Source organism: Podarcis bocagei (genome assembly GCF_964188305.1).
Source record: "Podarcis bocagei genome assembly, chromosome: 7".
Lineage (NCBI taxonomy): Eukaryota > Metazoa > Chordata > Lepidosauria > Squamata > Lacertidae > Podarcis > Podarcis bocagei.
This window is the reverse complement of record NC_138132.1, coordinates 1009402-1031535: the sequence shown is the minus strand read 5'-3', so window position 1 is coordinate 1031535 and position 22134 is coordinate 1009402. Positions and strand designations below refer to the sequence as shown.

At 49.3% G+C, this 22134-nt stretch overlaps 2 protein-coding genes across 7 annotated transcripts in view; both read right to left on the bottom strand.

Moving 5' to 3' along the window:
• LOC308590321 (uncharacterized protein) overlaps nucleotides 1–16171 on the bottom strand; it is an 84297-nt gene extending 68126 nt beyond the window's left edge. The window contains exon 1 of the mRNA XM_081200270.1: nucleotides 15945–16171. Coding sequence (XP_081056396.1) covers nucleotides 15945–16019 — 75 coding nt within the window. The 5' untranslated portion in view covers nucleotides 16020–16171. The remainder of the gene's footprint in view (nucleotides 1–15944) is intronic.
• LOC308590300 (uncharacterized protein) overlaps nucleotides 1–21919 on the bottom strand; it is a 32911-nt gene extending 10992 nt beyond the window's left edge. Inside the window, exons 1-5 of one of the 6 annotated variants that reach the window (XM_081200223.1) lie at nucleotides 10837–11337; nucleotides 8806–9310; nucleotides 8533–8614; nucleotides 8184–8266; nucleotides 7061–7187 (exon numbers count right to left, since the gene is read on the bottom strand). In XM_081200223.1, the coding sequence (XP_081056349.1) occupies nucleotides 7061–7187; nucleotides 8184–8266; nucleotides 8533–8614; nucleotides 8806–9219 (706 nt within the window). In that variant the 5' untranslated portion in view covers nucleotides 9220–9310; nucleotides 10837–11337. Of the gene's footprint in view, nucleotides 1–7060; nucleotides 7188–8183; nucleotides 8267–8532; nucleotides 8615–8805; nucleotides 9311–10836; nucleotides 11338–20162; nucleotides 20237–21797 lie in introns of those variants that run through there. The other 5 variants (XM_081200220.1, XM_081200222.1, XM_081200218.1 and 2 more) reach the window with 5 other exon arrangements.
• Between the last annotated feature and the right edge of the window lie 215 nt (nucleotides 21920–22134).

Here is a 22134-nt window from a genome sequence, read left to right as displayed (position 1 = left end):
TTCTTAGGGAAAGTACATTTAAGCACTTTTTTCATTTCGTTATATATCATTTCCCAGAAAGCCTTAATCTTCGGGCATGTCCACCAAAGGTGATAGAAAGTACCTTCAGTTTCTTTACATTTCCAACAGTTATTATCAGGCAAATGATAAATTTTTGCTAGCTTGACTGGGGTCATGTACACTAATGGCATTTCTATCCCACCTTTTTCTCCAACAGGCTCCAGGTGGTGTCCGGGACTGGACCCAAGAGGAATGCTGGAGACCCCTTTCCCTCCTCCTGAACCTTCCCGAGAAGAGGAGGACAGTATAGATTGACAACAGTGGTTTGCAGAAGGTCATAGTTCAGAGGCTGCAGAGGGGAGAAGCTGGGAAATATTGGGAGAGCAGAAGGAGGAAGAAGCAGCAGCACCAGGGGAGAGACAGCTGACAGACTCCCTAATGGAGAAGCAATTCTGAGAATGCTCCTTTGGATGATGAATGCAAGTGGCCCCGGAGAAAGAGGAAACCAAATCAACTGAGATCCACAAAGTCTTGAAAGCCAATGCAATTCTGGGCTGCCTCAATGGGAGTATAGCATCTAGATCAAGGGAAGTAATAGTGCCACTGTATTCTGCTCTGGTCAGACCTCACCTGGAGTACTGTGTCCAGTTCTGGGCACCACAGTTCAAGAAGGACACTGACAAACTGGAACGTGTCCAGAGGAGGGCAACCAAAATGGTCAAAGGCCTGGAAACGATGCCTTATGAGGAACGGCTAAGGGAGCTGGGCATGTTTAGCCTGGAGAAGAGGAGGTTAAGGGGTGATATGATAGCCGTGTTCAAATATATAAAAGGATGTCACATAGAAGAGGGAGAAAGGTTGTTTTCTGCTGCTCCAGAGAAACGGACACGGAGCAATGGATCCAAACTACAAGAAAGAAGATTCCACCTAAACATTAGGAAGAACTTCCTGACAGTAAGAGCTGTTCGACAGTGGAATTTGCTGCCAAGGAGTTTGGTGGAGTCTCCTACTTTGGAGGTCTTTAAGCAGAGGCTTGACAACCATATGTCAGGAGTGCTCTGATGGTGTTTCCTGCTTGGCAGGGGGTTGGACTCGATGGCCCTTGTGGTCTCTTCCAACTCTATGATTCTATGATTCTATGATCATCTTACCTCAGCCTCGGAGGTGCACAAAAGGAGAAGCGACGCCGTTTCTCCTTTGATGGGGCTTTGCTTTCCGGAGCCGCTTCCGAGGGCCGCCTTGGCCCCTTCCCGGGGCCGGGAGTTCCGCAGGCTTCCCCCGAGAGGAGCCCGGCCGGCGAAGGCAAGGCCGGAAGGGACGTCAGAGCGGAGGAGGAGGAGCGGCCCGCCTTCCTTTCCGGTCCTCTCTAGGAAGCCAGCTCGGCGGCCCTTCCTTAACCCTTGGCGAGCTGCTCTCTCCCCCTCCAGCCGGGACGGGGCCGAGCTTCGTGGGGGAAAGCCCCCGGGGGGAGGCGCGGGGCCCAGAGCGGAGAAGATCCGGAGAGCCTGCAGGATCGGGCCCGGGGGAAAGCAGCAGCACGCGGCAGGATCCGGGCCCCCCTCGCCCGGGGGTCTTCTCTGCCGTCCGCCTTCCCGCAGCCTCGCTCTTGCTCTTTCTCGCCCAGCAGGTCGGCTTGGCCTGCCTGGCAGATCCCGTGGTACCTCGGGTTAAGGACTTCATTCCTTCCAGAAATAGTCCCTGGGCTTCGCGGATGCTGCAACCTGAAGCGTCTGCAACCGGAGGTTCTTTGATCTGTCTTTGATCTGAAGGTCATTGTGACAACGTGTGGAAAAGAACAATACAGTGGTACCTCGGGTTACAGACGCTTCAGGTTACAGACTCCGCTAGCCCAGAAATAGTGCTTCAGGTTAAGAACTTTGCTTCAGGATGAGAACAGGAATCGCGCACCGGCAGCGCGGCAGCAGCAGGAGGCCCCATTAGCTAAAGTGGTGCTTCAGGTTAAGAACAGTTTCAGGTTAAGAACGGACCTCCGGAACGAATGAAGTTCTTAACCCGAGGTACCACTGTATTTCGTGTCGAAATGTCTGGCTCTCCTCCCCAATGCGCCTGATTCGTCCACCCGAAGGGGGTTTCTTCGTCGGCCTTTTCCTTCTGACTCAAAGACCCCCAGAGGAAGGAAGAGGAGAGGGGCAGAGCTCTTGCAAACTCGCCCCCTCCCTGGTTTTGCAGAGAAGAAGGGGGCCGGGACCCTCTGCTCCCTGACTCGGGGGTCCCCCCCCATGCAGCCCCCCTTCAGGACTAAAATACGGGGGGGGAAGGGTCTTTGGCTCTGGGGGACGTGGCCCCCTTTATTCCCAGTCCTCTCTCGGAATCCAGCCCAGCTCCTTTGAACCCTGGGCCAGCCGGGCGCCCCCAGCTCCCCCCTCTCTCTCCCTCTGCAAAGCAGGAGCCCTGGGCATCGCAGCAGCACCCGGGGGGGGGTCTTCTTTGGGGGACCCCCTGGACCGGCTTCTGAGCTCTCCCTTCCCCTGGAAACAGAAGCAGGAGGAGCACAAAAGACCCAGAGCGGGAGGGGCTCTGCCAGAAGCTCTCCCGACACCAGCCTGGCTTGACTTTGGTGTAAACTGCACCTTGAAAGGATTGGGACCCTCAAGAGAGAAATCACGCAATGCGACCTTTACTCGGAGGTCGAGGGAGGCTCTCCCCCCCCGCCCCCATTTCATTCAGCCTTGCTCTCTTATTTTTTCCTTCCTAATGAAGCCTTTTGCTTCTTTCCAAAACAAAGTAACTCTTCTGGTGACGCCTAGAACCTCTAGATAAATTTGTGTATAACCTTTTGTATCCCTGTGCAGAAACTTTATTTCTCTGGTGTCCTTTGGGTGTCACTATGCAACCTTGCTTCTCCTGACTCCCAGAGGAGTTGTGCCTTTTCTGGCAGCAGGCGTCCTCTGTCTGTTCAGCAGATCCCAGGAAGAGCTTCAAGCAGACATTGCCACCTTCCTGGAGATGCGGAGGATGACTGTGGCAGTCAGAAAGAGAAGAGGAGGGGAGAGGAGGAAGGCACCTCAAAGGACATCTAGTCCAACCCGCTGCAATGCACGAACAGAGGACCACCCAACCTCTGCTTAAAAACCTCCTTCGGAGGGAGTCTGATCCACAGTTCAACACGTCATGCAGTCAGAACGGTTTTCCTGAACTTTAATCAGAATCTCCCTTCCTCTTACCTTGAAGCCGTGGGTTCAGATCCCACCTTCCAGGGCAGGAGAAAACAAGGAGCACCACCAATCTGCAGCTTGGAGGCACATGCCTGAGCGAGACGTAGACCTTAATTTATCGATTTTGAACATGCTGGCTGTCTCCTATTTGGGAGGGTGAGGGGATGGGTCTCTGCAGAACCAGGAGTGTAAATACCACAATACAGGCTGCCAAACAAGGGCACTAAAGACGGCCAATGCATATTTCTCACTGTGCTGGAAGAAAGCGACAATTGCCGCAGGATTCTGTCCTGGGTCTGTCGCTCAATGCCTTTATTAGACAACTTGGACAGAAGAGTTGAGGGGACGCTCATCAGAGAATGCCGCTCACCACACTAGGAGGGGTAGCTAATGTCACAGAAGAAAGAAGAAGAAGAAGAAGAAGAGTTTGGATTTGATATCCCTCCTTTCACTCCCCTTCAGGAGTCTCAAAGCGGCTCACATTCTCCTTTCCCCTCCTCCCCCACAACAAAAACTCTGTGAGGTGAGTGGGGCTGAGAGACTTCACAGAAGTGTGACTGGCCCAAGGTCACCCAGCAGCTGCAGGTGGAGGAGCGGAGACGCGAACCCGGTTCACCAGATTACGTGACTACCGCTCTTAACCACTACACCACACTGGCTCGCTCGAAAGAATCAGGATTCAACATGAGCTTAACAGATTGGAGACCTGGGCACAAGCTAACAAAAGGAATTTCAACAGGGACATACGTAAAGTTCTGCACTTGGGCAGGAAGAGCCAGATGCCCAAATATAAGATGGGCACCTCAAAGGACATCTAGTCCAACCCGCTGCAGTGCAGGAATCTCAACTCAGTGAGAGCTGGCCACCTGACTTCCGCTTAAAAACCTCCTAGGAAGAAGAGGCCACCACCTTCTGATGGAGTCTCTTCCACTGTTGAACTGTTCCTAATGTCAAAGAGATCTTTCTGAAGTTTAGTAGGAATCTCCATTCCTGTTATCTTTTAACCCACGGGTTCGGATCCCACCCTCCAGAGCAGGAGAAAACAAGGAGCCCCACCAATCTGGGGTTGGACTCGATGGCCCTTGTGGTCTCTTCCAACTCTATGATTCTATGATTCTAGGGTCTGAAAAGGCTGGAAGCGGTAGGAAACTTACACATGACAACTTTACAGGAGGGTGGAATGAGGTTTACAAAATGCAGGCATACAAAAGTCAAGCCTAATGCATTCTATCTAAAAGGCTGGATGCAATTAATACTAGGACACTTTGATCGAAATCTATAATATCTAATATTCAATCAACTATCACATTTTTTACACCAAGTCCTTCGTAGGAAAGATCAGCATGGACAGCAACCTCATCAGTGTCACCCAATCACTGTTATCCCCCTCCCCAGGCATGACGTGAAGATGGAATTCAACACCTTGGCCAAGAACTTAAAAGTCACAGCTCTGGGTACGTAGTAGGTATTTCTATGGGGCACCAGATGTGGCAAAGAACCCAGCTGCAATCATTACCTCATATGAACTAAAGTCTCCTAAAATTAAATCTGTATACAGCCACTACTGTAGTTTGCCCTACTGTGGGTTCTTTGATGGCAAATAAGACGGGCTCTGTGGCTGAAGCTCTTTCCACATGCTTGCCACTGTTAGGGTTTCTCCCCTGTATGAATTCTCTGATGGGACATGACACTATCCATTTTTCTGAAGCTCTTTCCACACTCTTGTAACTGATAGGGTTTTTCTCATGGATTAACTCTTTGATGGGCCCTAAAATGGCATTTATGAGTAAACCTCTTTCCACACTAAAAGCACTGGTAAGGTTACTCCCTTGTATGAATTTGTTGATGGGAAGTGAGTTTGCTGCTCGTATTGAAGCTGCTTCCACATTCCAAACATTTATAGGGTTTCTCCCCTGTATGAATTCTGTGATGAGAAGTGAGACTGGTGCTCCGGGTGAAACTCTTTCCACATTCCAAGCACTGATATGGCTTCTCCCCTGTATGAATTCTTTGATGGACACTTAGCTGGTAGCTGTGACTGAAGCTCTTTCCACACTCCAAGCACTGATAGGGTTTCTCCCCTGTATGAATTCTTTGGTGGGAAGTGAAACTTATTTTCCAGGTGAAGCTCTTTCCACATTCCAAACATTTATAGGGTTTCTCCCCTGTATGAATTATTCTATGGGAAGTGAGATTGCTGCTCCTATTGAAGCTGCTTCCACATTCCAAACATTTATAGGGTTTCTCCCCTGTATGAAGTCTATGATGAGAAGTGAGATGGGCACTCTGATTGAAGCTCTTTCCACATTCCAAGCACTGATATGGCTTCTCCCCTGTATGAATTCTGTGATGGGCTGTGAGACTGGTGCTGTGGGTGAATCTCTTTTCACATTCCAAGCACTGATATGGCTTCTCCCCTGTATGAATTCTTTGATGGACACTTAACTGGTAGCTGTGACTGAAGCTCTTTCCACATTCCAAGCACTGATAGGGTTTCTCCCCTGCATGAATTCTTTGGTGGGAAGTCAAACTGTCCTTTCGACTGAAGCTCTTTCCACATTCCAAGCACTGATAGTGTTTCTCCCCTGTATTAATTATTTGATGGGAAGCGCAACAGTCCTTTTTTCTGAAGTTCTGCCCACAATCTTGGCACCGATAAAGTTTTTCCCTTGTATGATTTCTCTGATGGACAGTAAGCTTGTGTCTCTGACGGAACCTTTTTCCACATTCCAAGCACTGAAAGGGTTTCTCTCCTGTATGAATTCTTTGATGTGTCGTGAGATGGGAGCTCTGAGTGAAGCTCTTTCCACATTCCAAACATTTATAGGGTTTCTCCCCTGTATGAATAAGTTGATGAACAGTAAGCTGGCCTCGGTGTCTGAATCTCTTTCCACATTCCAAGCACTGATGGGGTTTCTTCTCAAGCGGATTTCTTTGATGGGAAGTGGAATGGGAGCTCTGTCTGAAGCTCTCTCCACAGTCTGACTCCTGAGACAGTTCCTCCACTGTGTGGATCTCCTTGTGGTCTCCCTCGTTCTTCATCTCCAATTCATCACCACCTGCAACTAAGTGGCAAACAGATCAGAGCCTCAGGAATAATAATAATAATAATAATAATAATAATAATAATAATAATAATAATAATAATAATAATAGTAATTTATTTATACCCCAGCCACTCTGGGCGGCTTCCAACAAAGATTTAAAAATACAGTAAAATTTTAGACATTAGAAAATTTCCCTAAACAGGGCTGCCTTTAGATGTCTTCTAAATGTCACATAGTTGTTGATCTCCTTGACATTTGATGGGAGGGCTTCCACAGGGTGGGCTTATCACAGTGAAGGAACCACCAGCAGGCCCTTGGCACTGGACTTCAGAACGATGGGGGTGGAGACGCTCCTTCAGGTATACTGGGCCGAGGTCAGTTAGGGCTTTAAAGGTCAGCACCAACACTTTGAGTTGTGCTCGGAAACGTACTGGGAGCCAATGTAGGTTTTTCAGAACTGGCGTTATGTGTTCTCAGCGGCCGCCCCCAGTCACCAGTCTGGCTGCCGCATTCTGGATTAATTGCAGTTTCTGGGTCACCTTCAAAGGTTGCTCCACGGAGAGCGCATAGCAGTAGTCCATGCAGGAGATAACCACAGCATGCACCACTCTGGCAACCACCTGGCTGGGTTTCATGCTTTGAAAAGGCAGGACTGGAGGAAGAATATTCACAGGGAAAGCAGTCAACAGTCTTCCATCCAAGGCTGACTGTGGGAGTGTTAGCATCCCAGGTGCTGCGGGTGGTGCTGTTGAGCCCCATTGAAATATCAGAGGTTCCTCCCATAGAGAGATGTTTTGAATTACAAAGCAGATAGGATGATCCAAGAGGAAGCCTTACCAAGAGAGTCCAAGATACGACGATTCTCCTCCATGACTTCCTTATGCAGAGCTCTCTGGTCAGGATCCAGCAACGCCCACTCCTCGTCTGTGAAATGGACAGCTACATCTTCAAAGCACACTGGACCCTAAAAGAAAAAGGGAAAGGTTGTCCTCTTAGACCAAATAAAGGTGAACTGTTACACTTTGTTGTCTTCTGCCTCTTAATTGATGTCCTGTTTTAATGGGAATCTTTTTCTGTGCATTTTATGGATGCATATTTTGTTGGGCTAATGAATTATTCATTGTGTACAGTGGTGCCTCTGGTTGCGAACGGGATTCGTTCCAGAGGCCATTTGCAACCAGAAACTACTGCAACACGAAGTGCCTGCTCTGCGCATGTGTGCGGGGCGGTCTATCGCTTATGCGCATGTGTGAGCAGCGAAAAACCACTTCTGCGCATGCGCAACTGGAGAAACCCGGAAGTAACCCGGTCTGGTACTTCCGGTTTTCCACGTTCGTAACCGGAAGGTAACATAACCTGATGGCAACGTAGCCAAAGGCACCACTGTATTTTAACGAGGGGTATTAAGTACCTGGTGCTTGTTGGTGTGTCTCCCCCTGAGTGCAGGTTTCCAATCTCACCCGTCCAGACTTCAAACAAGACATACATTCGAAAACGCATGCACAACAAGAGACAGAACAAACGGGACGGAAGTGATAGGAACTGTCTTCCGTTCTCACGCTTAAAGCATGGAATGTAAACATAGGACATGTGATCTAACACTCACACATCCAGCGACGGGAGAATGAAACTATTAACAGTGTTCTTCAAATCATTCTTCAAATCCTGTGCACAAATATTCCCGTTTTCTACATGGAAGGATCCCCTTTCTTCTTTCCCTCTGTGCTGTTCTGGCCGGGTGGGGAGGACCCTCCTGAAGCCCTATAGACATCTCCAAGGTGTGCAGGGGAATGAGAGGGGGAAAGCCCCATTGTGGGACTGATGAGGTGAATCCAGGCCACCCTTTGGTATGGGGTGTGAACTGCTTAGAAGCCTATTTGAGCCTTCAACCCTCCTTCCTTGGCAGTTCCTCCCACCAGTCCATGACATCCTCTCTCCCCACATGGCTCCTTCCTCCTACCTGCTCTGGGTCCACAGGGGCAGCTTCCCCTCCGCCACCAAGAAAAGATGGACAAACAGGTCTTGCTGGCCTCGTTCCGTCTCCTGCGAGAGAAGAAGGTAAGTGGGAAGCCAAGAGCGCATGCTTCACTCCGAAGGAAAACTACAGGTGCGCCTTCAAACAAGGAGGAGTTGCCATGTAAATGTGGACGTTTGCACCCATTTGACATACTAGTTGTGCAAAAATACATCTCCCTTTCTCTGGGCTCTTGGTCCTCTGTGAATTCTCCAATAAGATGAAAAGAAATCACAGATTAGTTTCAGAATCCACAAAATGTGACCCAACAGAGAAAAAACTCCTTCCTCCTTACCCAGAGGCCTCTCTCTGGAGTCCAAGGGAGTCTTCTCTGCCTCAGAGGAATCCGGACCCATTTCTGCTAACAGATCCTTCCCCTGAAAGAGCAACAAGGATTCAAAAAAGTAGATTAGAAATGGAAAGACTTAGGACACAAACACTTTAGGGCTGTCCGATATCATTCATTGGATGCTTTCCAAAAAAGGATGGGCCATTAGGAAATGATTTGGGAATACTCTCCCTCCTCTTTTGAGCCCCTTGGGAGTCTCCAGAGGAAAGTCTCTCTCACCTGCTGCTCTGCCTGCTTCCTCTCCTCTGCCTGACTCAGGAGGAAACCTTCGGCCAGGGCCACCGCCTGGGAACTGGTCTCCGCTCCGCATTCCCTCACCCAGTTCTCCATCTCCAGAGGAAGGACAGCCAGGAACTGCTCCAAGATCACCAGGTCCAGCATCTGAGCTTTCGTGTGCCTTTCTGGCTTCAGCCATCGACAGCAAAGGTGGTAGAGTTGGCTGCAAACCTCTCGGGGTCCTTTGGCCTCCTGGTAGCAGAACTGCCTGAGCTGCTGGCTCTGCACCTCTGAGCAAAGGGTGTCCTCCTCACCCAGTATCTTCTTCACAGAGTTTTCCCAGAATCCCCCATTGCTCCCATGGTGGGTTGCAAGGCCTCTTCCTGATTCATGGCCAGCTGAGTCTTGCTCATCCATCTCTGTTCTCTGGACACCTCCAGGAGATTGGAAGGAGTCCCTAGGTCTTCTGCCAAGTTCTGCCTGTCCTAATGAGAGGTTTTGGCAAATCCTAAAAAGCAAATACATTTTTCTGATATAAAATTGATACACAGTAAGGAGGAGAAAAGGGTTCCCTGGACAAGCATGGAGAAGTATTTGCAGGAATCACCGCCCAGACTCAGAGTTTCTTTTTTAAAATAGAAAGAATGAAGTCAGAATTGGCAAGTGAGTCATTTGTACCAAGTGTAGTTTGGACTCAAGGCAAGAGTGGGGGTCCCTCCCCCCCCCCAAATGCCAGGGCACATTTCTTTCCAGCGCCTCTCTCCTTTTCCAGAACGTGGAATCTCCCCTGTTCTTAAGAAAGACTACTGGGGTGGGGTCCCCTTTTCCTTTGTTCTGAGGGCCAGATCCTGAGCTGACCAAAGGACAGCTCTCGAAGGCAAGAAAAGTAGGACTGCCCTTCATTCTGTGATTGTAAGTGGCTTTAAGTTCTTTTCAGTATTGTGTTTTGATGTTGTAATCTGCCTTGGGAACGGAGGGTGAAAATGGGATGGGGATGGTGGTGAAGGTGTTACATAGCTTAACCCCCCCCCTGCCCCACTTGCTTGGAGGTTCTTTGGCATCCACCTGGTCCCTCAGGTGGCCTCGGGGCCTGGCAGTGCCCACTTGAAGCTCCAGCCACCGTACCTTTGGCACAGAAAGGATGTGGCCATGGGGCTTCCTGCTCTGGATCCCATAGGGTGCTTGCAAGGTCCTCTGTGTGGAACTGCCCTGGAAGACGGCTACGAAACTGGCCCCTAATGGATGGGCTCCCCTTTTTATTTGTGGCATATTCATCCCACCTTTTTCTCCAATCCACAGGTCTGCCCCTCCTCACTGAATACCCATTTATGTCATTTAGGAAATGACACATTTATGTCATTTACTGTATTTTTTGCCCCATAGGGCGCACCGGCCAATAGGGCGCACTTAATTTTTTTTGGGGGGGGGATAAAGAAAAAAAAATCCCCCCCGAGCCTCAAAGAGGAAAGAAGCCATGACAGCGAGCGGAATGGATCCCGCTCGCTGTCTTGGCTTCGATTTTAGCCTCGGGGCTGGGGGTCCGGGAGCGATGGCGAGGATGCCTGATGACCGTCTTCCAAAGCAACTCCTCTATTCCGAACTTAAAAATGGAAAGCATAATGCTGGTGGTCAACAAAAGAGGTTCAAAGACTGTCTCTAGGCAAATCTAAAAAACTGTAGTATAAACACTGACAACTGGGAAACAGTGGCCTGCGAGGGCACCTTTTCAAAAGGTGTCCTGGGCTTTGAAGACACTCGAACTCAGGACACAAGGGAGAAACATGCTAAGAGGAAGGCACGCTTGGCAAATCCACACCGTGATCAGCTTCCGTCTGGAAAGCAATGTCCCCACTGTGGAAGGACGCGTGGATCCAGAACTGGCCTCCACAGTCACTTACGGACTCACTGTTAAGGCCGTGTTCGTGGAAGACCAAGAAGAAGAAGATAAACTCCCCCCCCCGCCCCTCCCCGGCAGCCCTGGGACTTGCCCCCTTCTCCCCCCTGCGCCCTATGGGGAAGAGAGAGGAGACTTACAAGATCCCAAAGGTGCCACCGACGCAGCTCCTGCAAAGGAGACGAAAACCTCCCCCTGCAAGAGAGAAAATGGGGGGGGGGGAATTTCCTCGGGAGGACCTCGTCCCCCCCTTGTTTCCTGTCCTCTCTAGGAATGCAGCTCAGTTCCTTTTAACCCTTGGCGAGCCGCGCTCCTCCCCCCTCCCTCTGCAAAGCAGGAGCCCCGGGCATCGCAGCCTCCAGGAGGGACTTATTTTGACAACCCTCTGGGCTGGCTCCTGAGCTGTTCCCTCCCTTGGAAAGGGAAGCAGGAGCAACAGGGTTAAAGAAAATAATCGGGTTTACGGGCCTCACACCGCTTCTTCCCCAGTTACCTAGGGGCAGCAAAAGGAGGAGACTCCAGCTAAGCTGAAGAAGGAAAATAGCGGTCAGCAGACCTTATCTTTGTTTCTTGCAAGGAAGGTTCAAAGGTGGCAAAGAGGAAGAACCCCCAGCAAGGGGTGAAAGGGATTTTCCCACAATGCATCCCTCCCACCATCACCAAAACGTCGCGCCATGGTCACAAAAGAGGAGTGGTTGTCCTGCAGAAAGGAGAAAGTGTCGCCCCCCCCCCCGCCCCTCATCCCAGCTCCCACCGCCTTGGAAGGAGCTGCTTCCCCAAAGAGCAAGAACGAGATTCACACCTCCTCCCAGTCGCGAGGCTTTCCTGCGCTTCTCCTCTGGAAGGATCCGGATTCACTTCTGCATCCCGAGGGGTTTCTGCCTGGGGTATGGGCTGCCTCCTGGGGCGAAGCTGGGGGGCAAAGGACCTTCTGCTAGGGAGGGAGGGGGGGGGGAGCCCTGGATCGCCCTCTGTTTCTGTCTTGCAAGAAACAAGGAAACAGGAGGATGCATTGTATCCGCTGTTGCTACATTTTGCAGCGCGCTTCTTCCCCGCTTTCTGCTCTCGGTTTCTTGCGCTCTCCTGGCGGATCGCGCGCTCCAGACACGGGGCTGCTGCTTCCTGACTTCGGATTGGCTGCCTCTCACCTTGGACGATGCCCATTGGTCAGCGATGGTTCTTTGAGAAATCCTGATGTTTCATTGAGGGGTTTCGGGACTCCATTGAAGGGTTTACAACCTCTTCGCTGCAGATCACTAGGAGGGGAGTTTATAGGTGGAGGGGCCCACTCTGGCTCGTCGTCCTGCGTGGGTGAATGGGGTGTTTGGATGGCCTCTTAGTCCCAGCTGTATCAACAGCTCGAGGGGTGAAAGGCCCGGAGGGGTCGCCTGAGGTCTCTCTCACCCGACAAGGCTGCTTTGTTGTCTCTGCAAGGCCGTCCTCCGGGCGGTCCTTCTCCTCCTTTATTTCAACCCCTCATCCCCAGGGCCTGAGCAGGGGATCCCACCCCCTACTCTCTATCAATACCAAGGTGTTGATATCAAGGTCCGTCTCTATCAAGACGCCATCAATACCACTCTCCATGCTGCTCTGTCCCATCTGGAGCAGCCGGGGAGTTATGTGAGGCTGCTGTTTGTGGATTTTAGCTCTGCTTTTAACACTATCCTCCCCCATAGACTGGTGTCCAGGCTAGAGGCGATTGGACTCTCCAACTCCACCTGTCTCTGGGTTTTGGATTTTTTGTCAGAACGTTCTCAGAGGGTTAAAGTAGGGTCACACATGTCCACAGCCCTTAGCCTTAACACCGGCTCACCACAGGGTTGTGTGTTGAGTCCCCTGCTCTACACTCTCTATACGTATGACTGTACAGCCATCTATTCCAGCAACAAAATCATCAAGTTTGCTGATGACACTACGGTGGTGGGGCTCATTTCAGGAGGGGATGAGTCCGCCTATCGGGACGAGGTGGAGCGGCTCTGTGTTTGGTGTGGAGAGAACAATCTGGCTCTTAATACGGCTAAGACCAAGGAATTGGTGGTGGATTACAGGAAAAAAAAGGCGGACATTCAGCCCTTGTATATCAACGGGGAACGGGTGGAGAGGGTGGCGGAATTCAGGTTTTTGGGAGTAGCTATCGATCAGGGCATGACTTGGAGCGCACATACCACCGCTCTGGTGAAGAAGGCCCAGCAGAGAATTTATTTCCTCAGACTTTTAAAGAAGAACAATCTGAGTGAGAGACTGCTGGTGTGCTTCTACCGAGGCTCCATAGAGAGCATTCTTACATACTGTATTTGTGCTTGGTTCTCCGGTTGTACAGCTAGGGAGAGGAAGGTGCTCCAGAAGGTCATAACCACAGCCCAAAGGATTATTGGTCATCCTCTCCCATCTTTGGAAGAACTGTACGGTTCCCGTTGTCTTAGGAAAGCAAATAACATCCTGCATGATTCATCTCACCCGGGACACGGTCTGTTTGCACTACTGCCTTCTGGCAGGAGATATAGAAACATCAAGTCAAAGACAAATAGACTGAAAAACAGTTTCTATCCAAGAGCTGTGGCCTTTTTGAATGCTGTAACTCGATAGTGTGACCTGGGAGTTTGATGGGTGTGGTGTGGGTGTGGCTGGAATGTGGTTTGTTTGGTTGTTGTTGTTGTTTTGCTTTTGATGTTTTAAGGGATGGCATCCAATTTCGTTGCACTTTGTACAATGTTGCACTTGTGTAATGACAATAAAGAATCTATTCTATTCTATTCTATTCTATTCTATTCTATTCTATCAATGAAACAGGTTTCATATCTATTTGATGCAAATGTATCCAGCTTGCCTGTGGGGCAGGTGGGGGAACGTTAGGGAACACTCTTGCTGGCCCCACGGCCTCCTCCGGCACTGGAACAGGTACGCAGCGATCCCGGGAAGGGGTCCTGGTGTTCTGGGACTCACAGCTGCTCTCTTGTGAGCACCCGGTCTAGCAGAGTAAAAGAGGTGAGGAGGTATCTGGCCATACCAACTTTATTTCTACTAACTACAGATTAAAGAACGGAACACATATGAGAGGAACATCCCTCATACAGACATCCTGTCTCGTCGCAAGACAGAGCAGAAGGGAAAAGTGCAATAGTACCAGAGACGGAATTCACACAGACTGGCTTCCTTCCTCACGGAACAGAAAGGAAACAAGAATCAGATGGACCTTGCAATGGGAGGAGTGTAATGCTAACAGAACGTGTGTCTTCTGCTCATAAATATGCTCTTACTGGCAGAAAGTTCTTTCTGAAGTTTAATAGGAATCTCCATCCCTGTTATCTTTTAACCCACGGGTTCGGATCCCACCCTCCAGAGCAGGAGAAAACAAGGAGCCCCACCAATCTGGGGTTGGACTCGATGGCCCTTGTGGTCTCTTCCAACTCTATGATTCTATGATTCTAATTTGCAGCTTGGAGGCACTGGAAGAGGAAGCACTGTGAACCTCTCTACTCATGACGTGAAGCACCCTGGCATCCTCAGATCAAGGGCACTGCACAAATTTAATAGCTATAGAAATAATAAAGTACGTTACCTGCTTGTGTGGTAAGAATTTGCTTCTACGCCAGCGGTTTGTTACACATGTAAGGGAACATCTGAAATAAAAACACGGGACCAAGAGAAGGAGAGGAAACTCAGAGTCCTGCAGGGACCCAGTTTATTCAAACTATTGCAATAGGACAGCCTTGCTATCCGGTTCTTCAGCAGAAGGGCTGGTTTGAAAAGGCTGCCAGGGGGCTTATTAGAAGAAAGCTTATATACACAGCACACAAAGACTCATAAAATGCCACAACACTCTTCCACTTGCATCAAGAAAGGTCACGGGTCATGGGATGCGTGGCTCAATGTGGATATCGACTCCTCTGAAATTACCTTGGGGTGTCCCAGAGTGCCCAGGTCATTTGGGTCTCCTATGTCTCACTTTGACACCATGCCCATGGCAACCAGGACTTCCATGGGACTCTTGACATTTCTATCTCCTATCTTACTTTCCTGTTCCCAAAACATGTCAAAGACCTCTGAAGTGAGATGTGAGTTCTCACGCGGATGCTAGCTCAACACAGACCTCTGTGCCAAAACATCATCTGCCCTTCTAGGGTCTGATAAGGATGGAAGCGGTAGGAAACTTAGAATCATAGAATCATAGAGTTGGAAGAGACCACAAGGGCCATTGAGTCCAACCCCCTGCCAAGCAGGAAACACCATCAGAGCAGTCCTGACATATGGTTGTCAAGCCTCTGCTTAAAGACCTCCAAAGAAGGAGACTCCACCACACTCCTTGGCAGCAAATTCCACTGTCGAATAGCTCTTACTGTCAGGAAGTTCTTCCTAATATTTAGGTGGAATCTTCTTTCTTGTAATTTGGATCCATTGCTCCGTGTCCGCTTCTCTGGAGCAGCAGAAAACAACCTTTCTCCCTCCTCTATGTGACATCCTTTTATATATTTGAACATGGCTATCATATCACCCCTTAACTTACACATGACAACTTTACAGGAGGGTGGAATGAGGTTTACAAAATGCAGGCATACAAAAGTCAAGCCTAATGCACTCTATCTAAAAGGCTGGATGCAATTAATACTAGGACACTTTGATCAAAATCTATAATATCTAATATTCAATCAACTATCACATTTTTTACACCAACTCCTTCCTAGGAAAGATCAGCATGGACAGCAACCTCATCAGTGTCACCCAATCACTGTTATCCCCCTCCCCAGGCATGACGTGAAGACGGAATTCAACACCTTGGCCAAGAATTTAAAAGTCACAGCTTTGGGTACGTAGTAGGTATTTCTATGGGGCACCAGATGTGGCAAAGAACCCAGCTGCAATCATTACCTCATATGATCTAAAGTCTCCTAAATTTAAATCTGTATACAGCCACTACTGTAGTTTGCCCCCACTGTGAGTTCTTTGATGGCAAACAAGACGGGCTCTATGGCTGAAGCTCTTTCCACATGCTTGCCACTGTTAGGGTTTTTCTCATGGATTAACTCTTTGATTGGCCCTAAAATGGCATTTATGAGTAAAGCTCTTTCCACACTAAAAGCACTGATAAGGTTACTCCCTTGTATGAATTCTTTGATGGGAAGTGAGTTTGCCGCTTGTATTGAAGCTGCTTCCACATTCCAAACATTTATAGGGTTTCTCCCCTTTATGAATTCTTTGATGGGAAGTGAAACTGTCTTTTCGACTGAAGCTCTTTCCACATTCCAAGCACTGATAAGGTTTCTCCCCTGTATGAATTCTTTGATGGGAAGTGAAACTGTCTTTTCGACTGAAGCTCTTTCCACATTCCAAGCACTGATAAGGTTTCTCTCCTGTATGAATTATTCTATGGGAAGTGAGATTGCTGCCCTTAATGAAGCTCTTTCCACATTCCAAACATTTATAGGGTTTCTCCCCTGTATGAATTCTCTGATGGTCAGTAAGCTGCCTTCTGAGAATAAATCTCTTTCCACATTCCAAACATTTATAGGGTTTCTCCCCTGTATGAATTCTTTGATGGGAAGTGAAACTCTCTCTTCGACTGAAGCTCTTGTCACATTCTTGGCACTGATAGGGTTTCTCTGTTGTATGAATTATTTGATGGGACATAAGATGGCCTTTTTGAACGAAGCTCTTTCCGCACTCCCAGCACTGATAAGGTTTCTCCCCTGTATGACTTCTCTGATGGACAGTGAAAGTCTCCTTTGTTCTGAAGCTCTTTCCACACTCCTGGCACTGGTAGGGTTTCTCCCCTGTATGAATTCTTTGGTGGGAAGTGAAACTGTCCTTTTTTCGGAAGCTCTGCCCACAATCTTGGCACTGATAAGGTTTTTCCCTTGTATGAATTCTCTGATGGACAGTAAGCTTGTATCTCTGACGGAACCTCTTTCCACATTCCAAGCACTGGTAAGGTTTCTCCCCTGTATGAATTCTTTGATGAGTTGTGAGATGGGAGCTCTGAGTGAATGTCTTATCACATTCCAAACATTTATAGGGTTTCTCCCCTGTATGAATATTTTGATGGACACTTAGCTGGTGGCTGTGACTGAAGCTCTTTCCACACTGCAAGCACTGATAGGGTTTCTCTCCTGTATGTATTCTTTGATGGGAAGTGAGATTGCTGCTCTTATTGAAGCTCTTTCCACATTCCAAACATGTATAGGGTTTCTCCCCTGTATGAATAAGTTGATGAACAGTAAGCTGGCCTCGGTGACTGAAGCTCTTTCCACATTCCAAGCACTGATGGGGTTTCTTCTCAATCGGATTTCTTTGATGGGAAGTGGAATGGGAGCTCTGCCTGAAGCTCTCTCCACAGTCTGAATCCTTATGTGGCTCCTCCACTGTGTGGATTTCGTTGTGGTCTCCCTCGTTCTTCATCTCCAATTCATCACCACCTGCAACTAAGTGGCAAACAGATTAGAGCCTCAGGAATAATAATAATAATAATAATAATAATAATAATAATAATAATAATAATAATAATAATTTATTTGTGCCCCTAGCCACCCTGGGTGGCTTCCAACAAAGATTAAAAATACATTAAAATGTGAGACATTAGAAAATTTCCCTAAACAGGGCTGCCTTCAGATGTCTTCTAAATGTCACATAGTTGTTTATCTCCTTGACATTTGATGGGAGGGCGTTCCACAGGGTGGGCTTATCACAGTGAAGGAACCACCAGCAGGCCCTTGGCACTGGACTTCAGTATCCGGGCAGAACGATGGGGGTGGAGATGCTCCTTCAGGTATACTGGGCCGAGGTCAGTTAGGGCTTTCAAGGTCAGCACCAACACTTTGAGTTGTGCTCGGAAACGTACTGGGAGCCAATGTAGGTTTTTCAGAACTGGTGTTATGTGCTCTCAGCGGCCGCCCCCAGTCACCAGTCTGGCTGCTGCATTCTGGATTAATTGCAGTTTCTGGGTCACCTTCAAAGGTTGCCCCACGGAGAGCGCATAGCAGTAGTCCATGCAGGAGATAACCACAGCATGCACCACTCTGGCAACCACCTGGCTGGGTTTCATGCTTTGAAAAGGCAGGACCGGAGGAAGAATATTCACAGGGAAAGCAGTCAACAGTCTTCCATCCAAGGCTGGCTGTGGGAGTGTTAGCATCCCAGGTGCTGCAGGTGGCGCTGTTGAGCCCCATTGAAAAATCAGAGGTTCCTCCCATAGAGAGATGTCTTGAATTACAAAACAGATAGGATGATCCAAGAGGAAGCCTTACCAAGAGAGTCCAAGATACGACGATTCTCCTCCATGACTTCCTTATGCAGAGCTCTCTGGTCAGGATCCAGCAACGCCCACTCCTCGTCTGTGAAATGGACAGCTACATCTTCAAAGCACACTGGACCCTAACAGAAAAAGGAAAAGGTTGTCCTCTTAGACCAAATAAAGGTGAACTGTTACACTTTGTTGTCTTCTGCCTCTTAATTGATGTCCTGTTTTAATGGGAATCTTTTTCTGCGCATTTTATGGATGCATATTTTGTTGTGCTAATGAATTATTCATTGCGTACAGTGGTGCCTCTGGTTGCGAATGGGATTCGTTCCGGAGGCCGTTTGCAACCGGAAACTACTGCAACGCGAAGTGCCTGCTCTGCGCATGTGTGCGGGGCGGTCTATCGCTTCTGCGCATGTGTGAGCAGCGAAAAACCACTTCTGCGCATGCGCAACTGGAGAAACCCGTAAGTCACCCGGTCTGGTACTTCCGGTTTTCCGCGTTCGTAACCGGAAGGTAACATAACCTGATGGCAACGTAGCCAAAGGCACCACTGTATTTTAACGAGGGGTATTAAGTACCTGGTGCTTGTTGGTGTGTCTCCCCCTGAGTGCGGGTTTCCAATCTCACCCGTCTGGAGCTGAGAGCAGCACACACTCCTCCGGACTTCAAACAAGACATACATTCGAAAACGCATGCACAACAAGAGACAGAACAAAGGGGACGGAAGTGATAGGAACTGTCTTCCGTTCTCACACTTCCAAGCATGGAATGTAAACATAGGACATGTGATCTAACACTCACACATCCAGCGACGGGAGAATGAAACTATTAACAGTGTTCTTCAAATCATTCTTCAAATCCTGTGCACAAATATTCCCGTTTTCCACATGGAAGGATCCCCTTTCTTCTTTCCCTCTGTGCTGTTCTGGCCGGGTGGGGAGGACCCTCCTGAAGCCCTATAGACATCTCCAAGGTGCGCAGGGGAATGAGAGGGGGAAAGCCCCATTGTGGGACTGATGGGGTGAATCCTGGCCACTCTTTGGTATGGGGTGTGAACTGCTTAGAAGCCTATTTGAGCCTTCAACCCTCCTTCTTTGAGAGTTCCTCCCACCATTCCTCTGTGTCCCCCAGTCCATGACATCCTCTCTCCCCACATGGCCCCTTCCTCCTACCTGCTCTGGGTCCACAGAGGCAGCTTCCCCTCCGCCACCAAGAAAAGATGGACAAGCAGGTCTTGCTGGCCTCGTTCCGTCTCCTGCGAGAGAAGAAGGTAAGTGGGAAGCCAAGAGCGCATGCTTCACTCCGAAGGAAAACTACAGGTGCGCCTTCAAACAAGGAGGAGTTGCCACGTAAATATGGACGTTTGTACCCATTTCACATACTAGAGTGCAAAAACACATCTCCCTTTCTCTGGGCTCTTGGTTCCCTGTGAATTCTCCAATAAGATGAAAAGAATTCACAGATTAGTTTCAAAATCCACAAAATGTGTCGAAACAGAGAAAGAACTCCTTCCTCCTTACCCAGAGGCCTCTCTCTGGAGTCCAAGGGAGTCTTCTCTGCCTCAGAGGAATCCGGACCCATTTCTGCTAACAGATCCTTCCCCTGAAAGAGCAACAAGGATTTCAGAGAGAGTGGGGAGAAGGATTAGAAAAGGAGCAGCTGACGCAAACACTTTAGGGCTGTCCAATATCATTCCTTGGATGCTTTCCAAAAAAGGATGGGCAAATTAGTAGAGAATTGGGGGATACTCTCCCTCCTCTTTTGAGCCCCTTGGGAGTATCCAGAGGAAAGTCTCTCTCACCTGCTGCTCTGCCTGCTTCCTCTCCTCTGCCTGACTCAGGAGGAAACCTTCAGCCAGGGCCACCGCCTGGGAACTGGTCTCTGCTCCGCATTCCCTCACCCAGATCTCCATCTCCTCTGGAAGGACAGCCAGGAACTGCTCCAAGATCACCAGGTCCAACATCTGAGCTTTCGTGTGCCTTTCTGGCTTCAACCACTGATGGCAAAGGTGGTAGAGTTGGCTGCAAACCTCTCGGGGTTCTTTGGCCTCCTGGTAGCAGAACTGCCTGAGCTGCTGGCTCTGCACCTCTGAGCAAAGGGTGTCCTCCTCACCCAGGATCTTATTCACAGAGTTTTCCCAGAATCCCCCACTGCTCCCATGGTGGGTTGCCAGGCCTCTTCCTGATTCATGGCCAGCTGAGTCTTGCTCATGCATCTCTGTTCTCTAGACACCTCCAGGAGATCGGAAGGAGTCCCTACGTCTTCTGCCAAGTTCTGCCTGTCCTAATGAGAGGTTTTGGCAAATCCTAAAAAGCAAATACATTTTTCTGATATAAAATTGATACACAGTAAGGAGGAGAAAAGGGTTCCCTGGGCAAGCATGGAGAAGTATTTGCAGGAATCACAGCCCAGACTCAAAGTTTCTTTTTTTAAACAGAAAGAATGAAGGTCAGAATTGACAAGTGAGTCATTTGTACCAAGTGTAGTTTGGACTCAAGGCAAGAGTGGGGGTCCCTCCCCCCCCCAAATGCCAGGGCACATTTCTTTCCAGCGCCTCTCTCCTTTTCCAGAATGTGGAATCTCCCCTGTTCTCAAGAAAGACTACTGGGGTGGGGTCCCTTTTTCCTTTGTTCTGAGGGCCAGATCCTGAGCTGACCAAAGGACAGCTCTCGAAAGCAAGAAAAGTAGGACTGCCCTTCATTCTGTGATAGTACGTGGCTTTAAGTTCTTTTCAGTATTGTGTTTTAATGTTGTAATCTGCCTTGGGAACGGAGGGTGAAAATGGGATGGGGATGATGATGATGGTGAAGGTGTTACATAGCTCAACCCCCACCCTGCCCCACTTGCTTGGAGGTTCTTTGGCATCCACCTGGTCCCTCAGGTGGCCTCGGGGACTGGCAGTGCCCACTTGAAGCTCCAGCCACCATCTCTTTGGCACAGAGAGGATGTGGCCATGGGGCTTCCTGCTCTGGATCCCATGGGGTGGTTGCAAGTCCTCTGTCTGGAACTGCCCTGGAAGACGGCTCCGAAACTGGCCCCTAATGGATGGGCTCCCCTTTTTATTTGTGGCATATTCATCCCACCTTTTTCTCCAATCCACGGGTCTGCCCCTCCTCACTGAATACCCATTTATGTCATTTAGGAAATGACACATTTATGTCATTTACCGTATTTTTCGCCCTATAGGGCACACTGGCCCATAGGGCGCACTTAATTTTTTTTTGGGGGGGGGGAATAAAGAAAAAAAATCCCCCCCCCGTGCCTCAAAGAGCAAAGAAGCCATGACAGCGAGCGGGATGGATCCCGCTAGCTGTCTTGGCTTCGATTTTAGCCTCGGGGCTGGGGGTCAGGGAGTGATGGCGAGGATGCCTGATGACCGTCTTCCAAAGCAACTCCTCTATTCTGAACTTAAAAATGGAAAGCATAATGCTGGTGATCAGCAAAAGAGGTTCAAAGACTGTCTCTAGGCAAATCTAAAAAACTGTAGTATAAACACTGACAACTGGGAAACAGTGGCCTGCGAGGGCACCTTTTCAAAAGGTGTCCTGGGCTTTGAAGACACTCGAACTCAGGACGCAAGGGAGAAACGTGCTAAGAGGAAGCCACGCTTGGCAAACCCTCACCGTGATCAACTCCTACCCAGAAACCAATGTCTTCACTGTGGAAGGAGGTGTGGATCCAGAATCGGCCTCCACAGTCACTTACGGACTCACTGTTAAGCCCGTGTTCGTGGAAGACCATCTTACTTAACTACAAGGAATCGCCCAAGAAGAAGAAGATAAACTCCCCCCCGCCCCCTCCCCGGCAGCCCTGGGACTTGCCCCCTTCTCCCCCCTGCGCCCTATGGGGAAGAGAGAGGAGACTTACAAGATCCCAAAGGTGCCACCGACGCAGCTCCTGCAAAGGAGACGAAAACCTCCCCCTGCAAGAGAGAAAATGGGGGGGGGGATTTCCTCGGGAGGACCTCGTCCCCCCCTTGTTTCCTGTCCTCTCTAGGAATGCAGCTCAGTTCCTTTTAACCCTTGGCGAGCCGCGCTCCTCTCCCCTCCCTCTGCAAAGCAGGGAGGTCGTATGTGGGTGACCCTCTGGACTGGCTCCTGAGCTGTTCCCTCCCTTGGAAAGGGAAGCAGGAGCAACAGGGTTAAAGAAAATAATCGGGTTTACGGGCCTCACACCGCTTCTTCCCCAGTTACCTAGGGGCAGC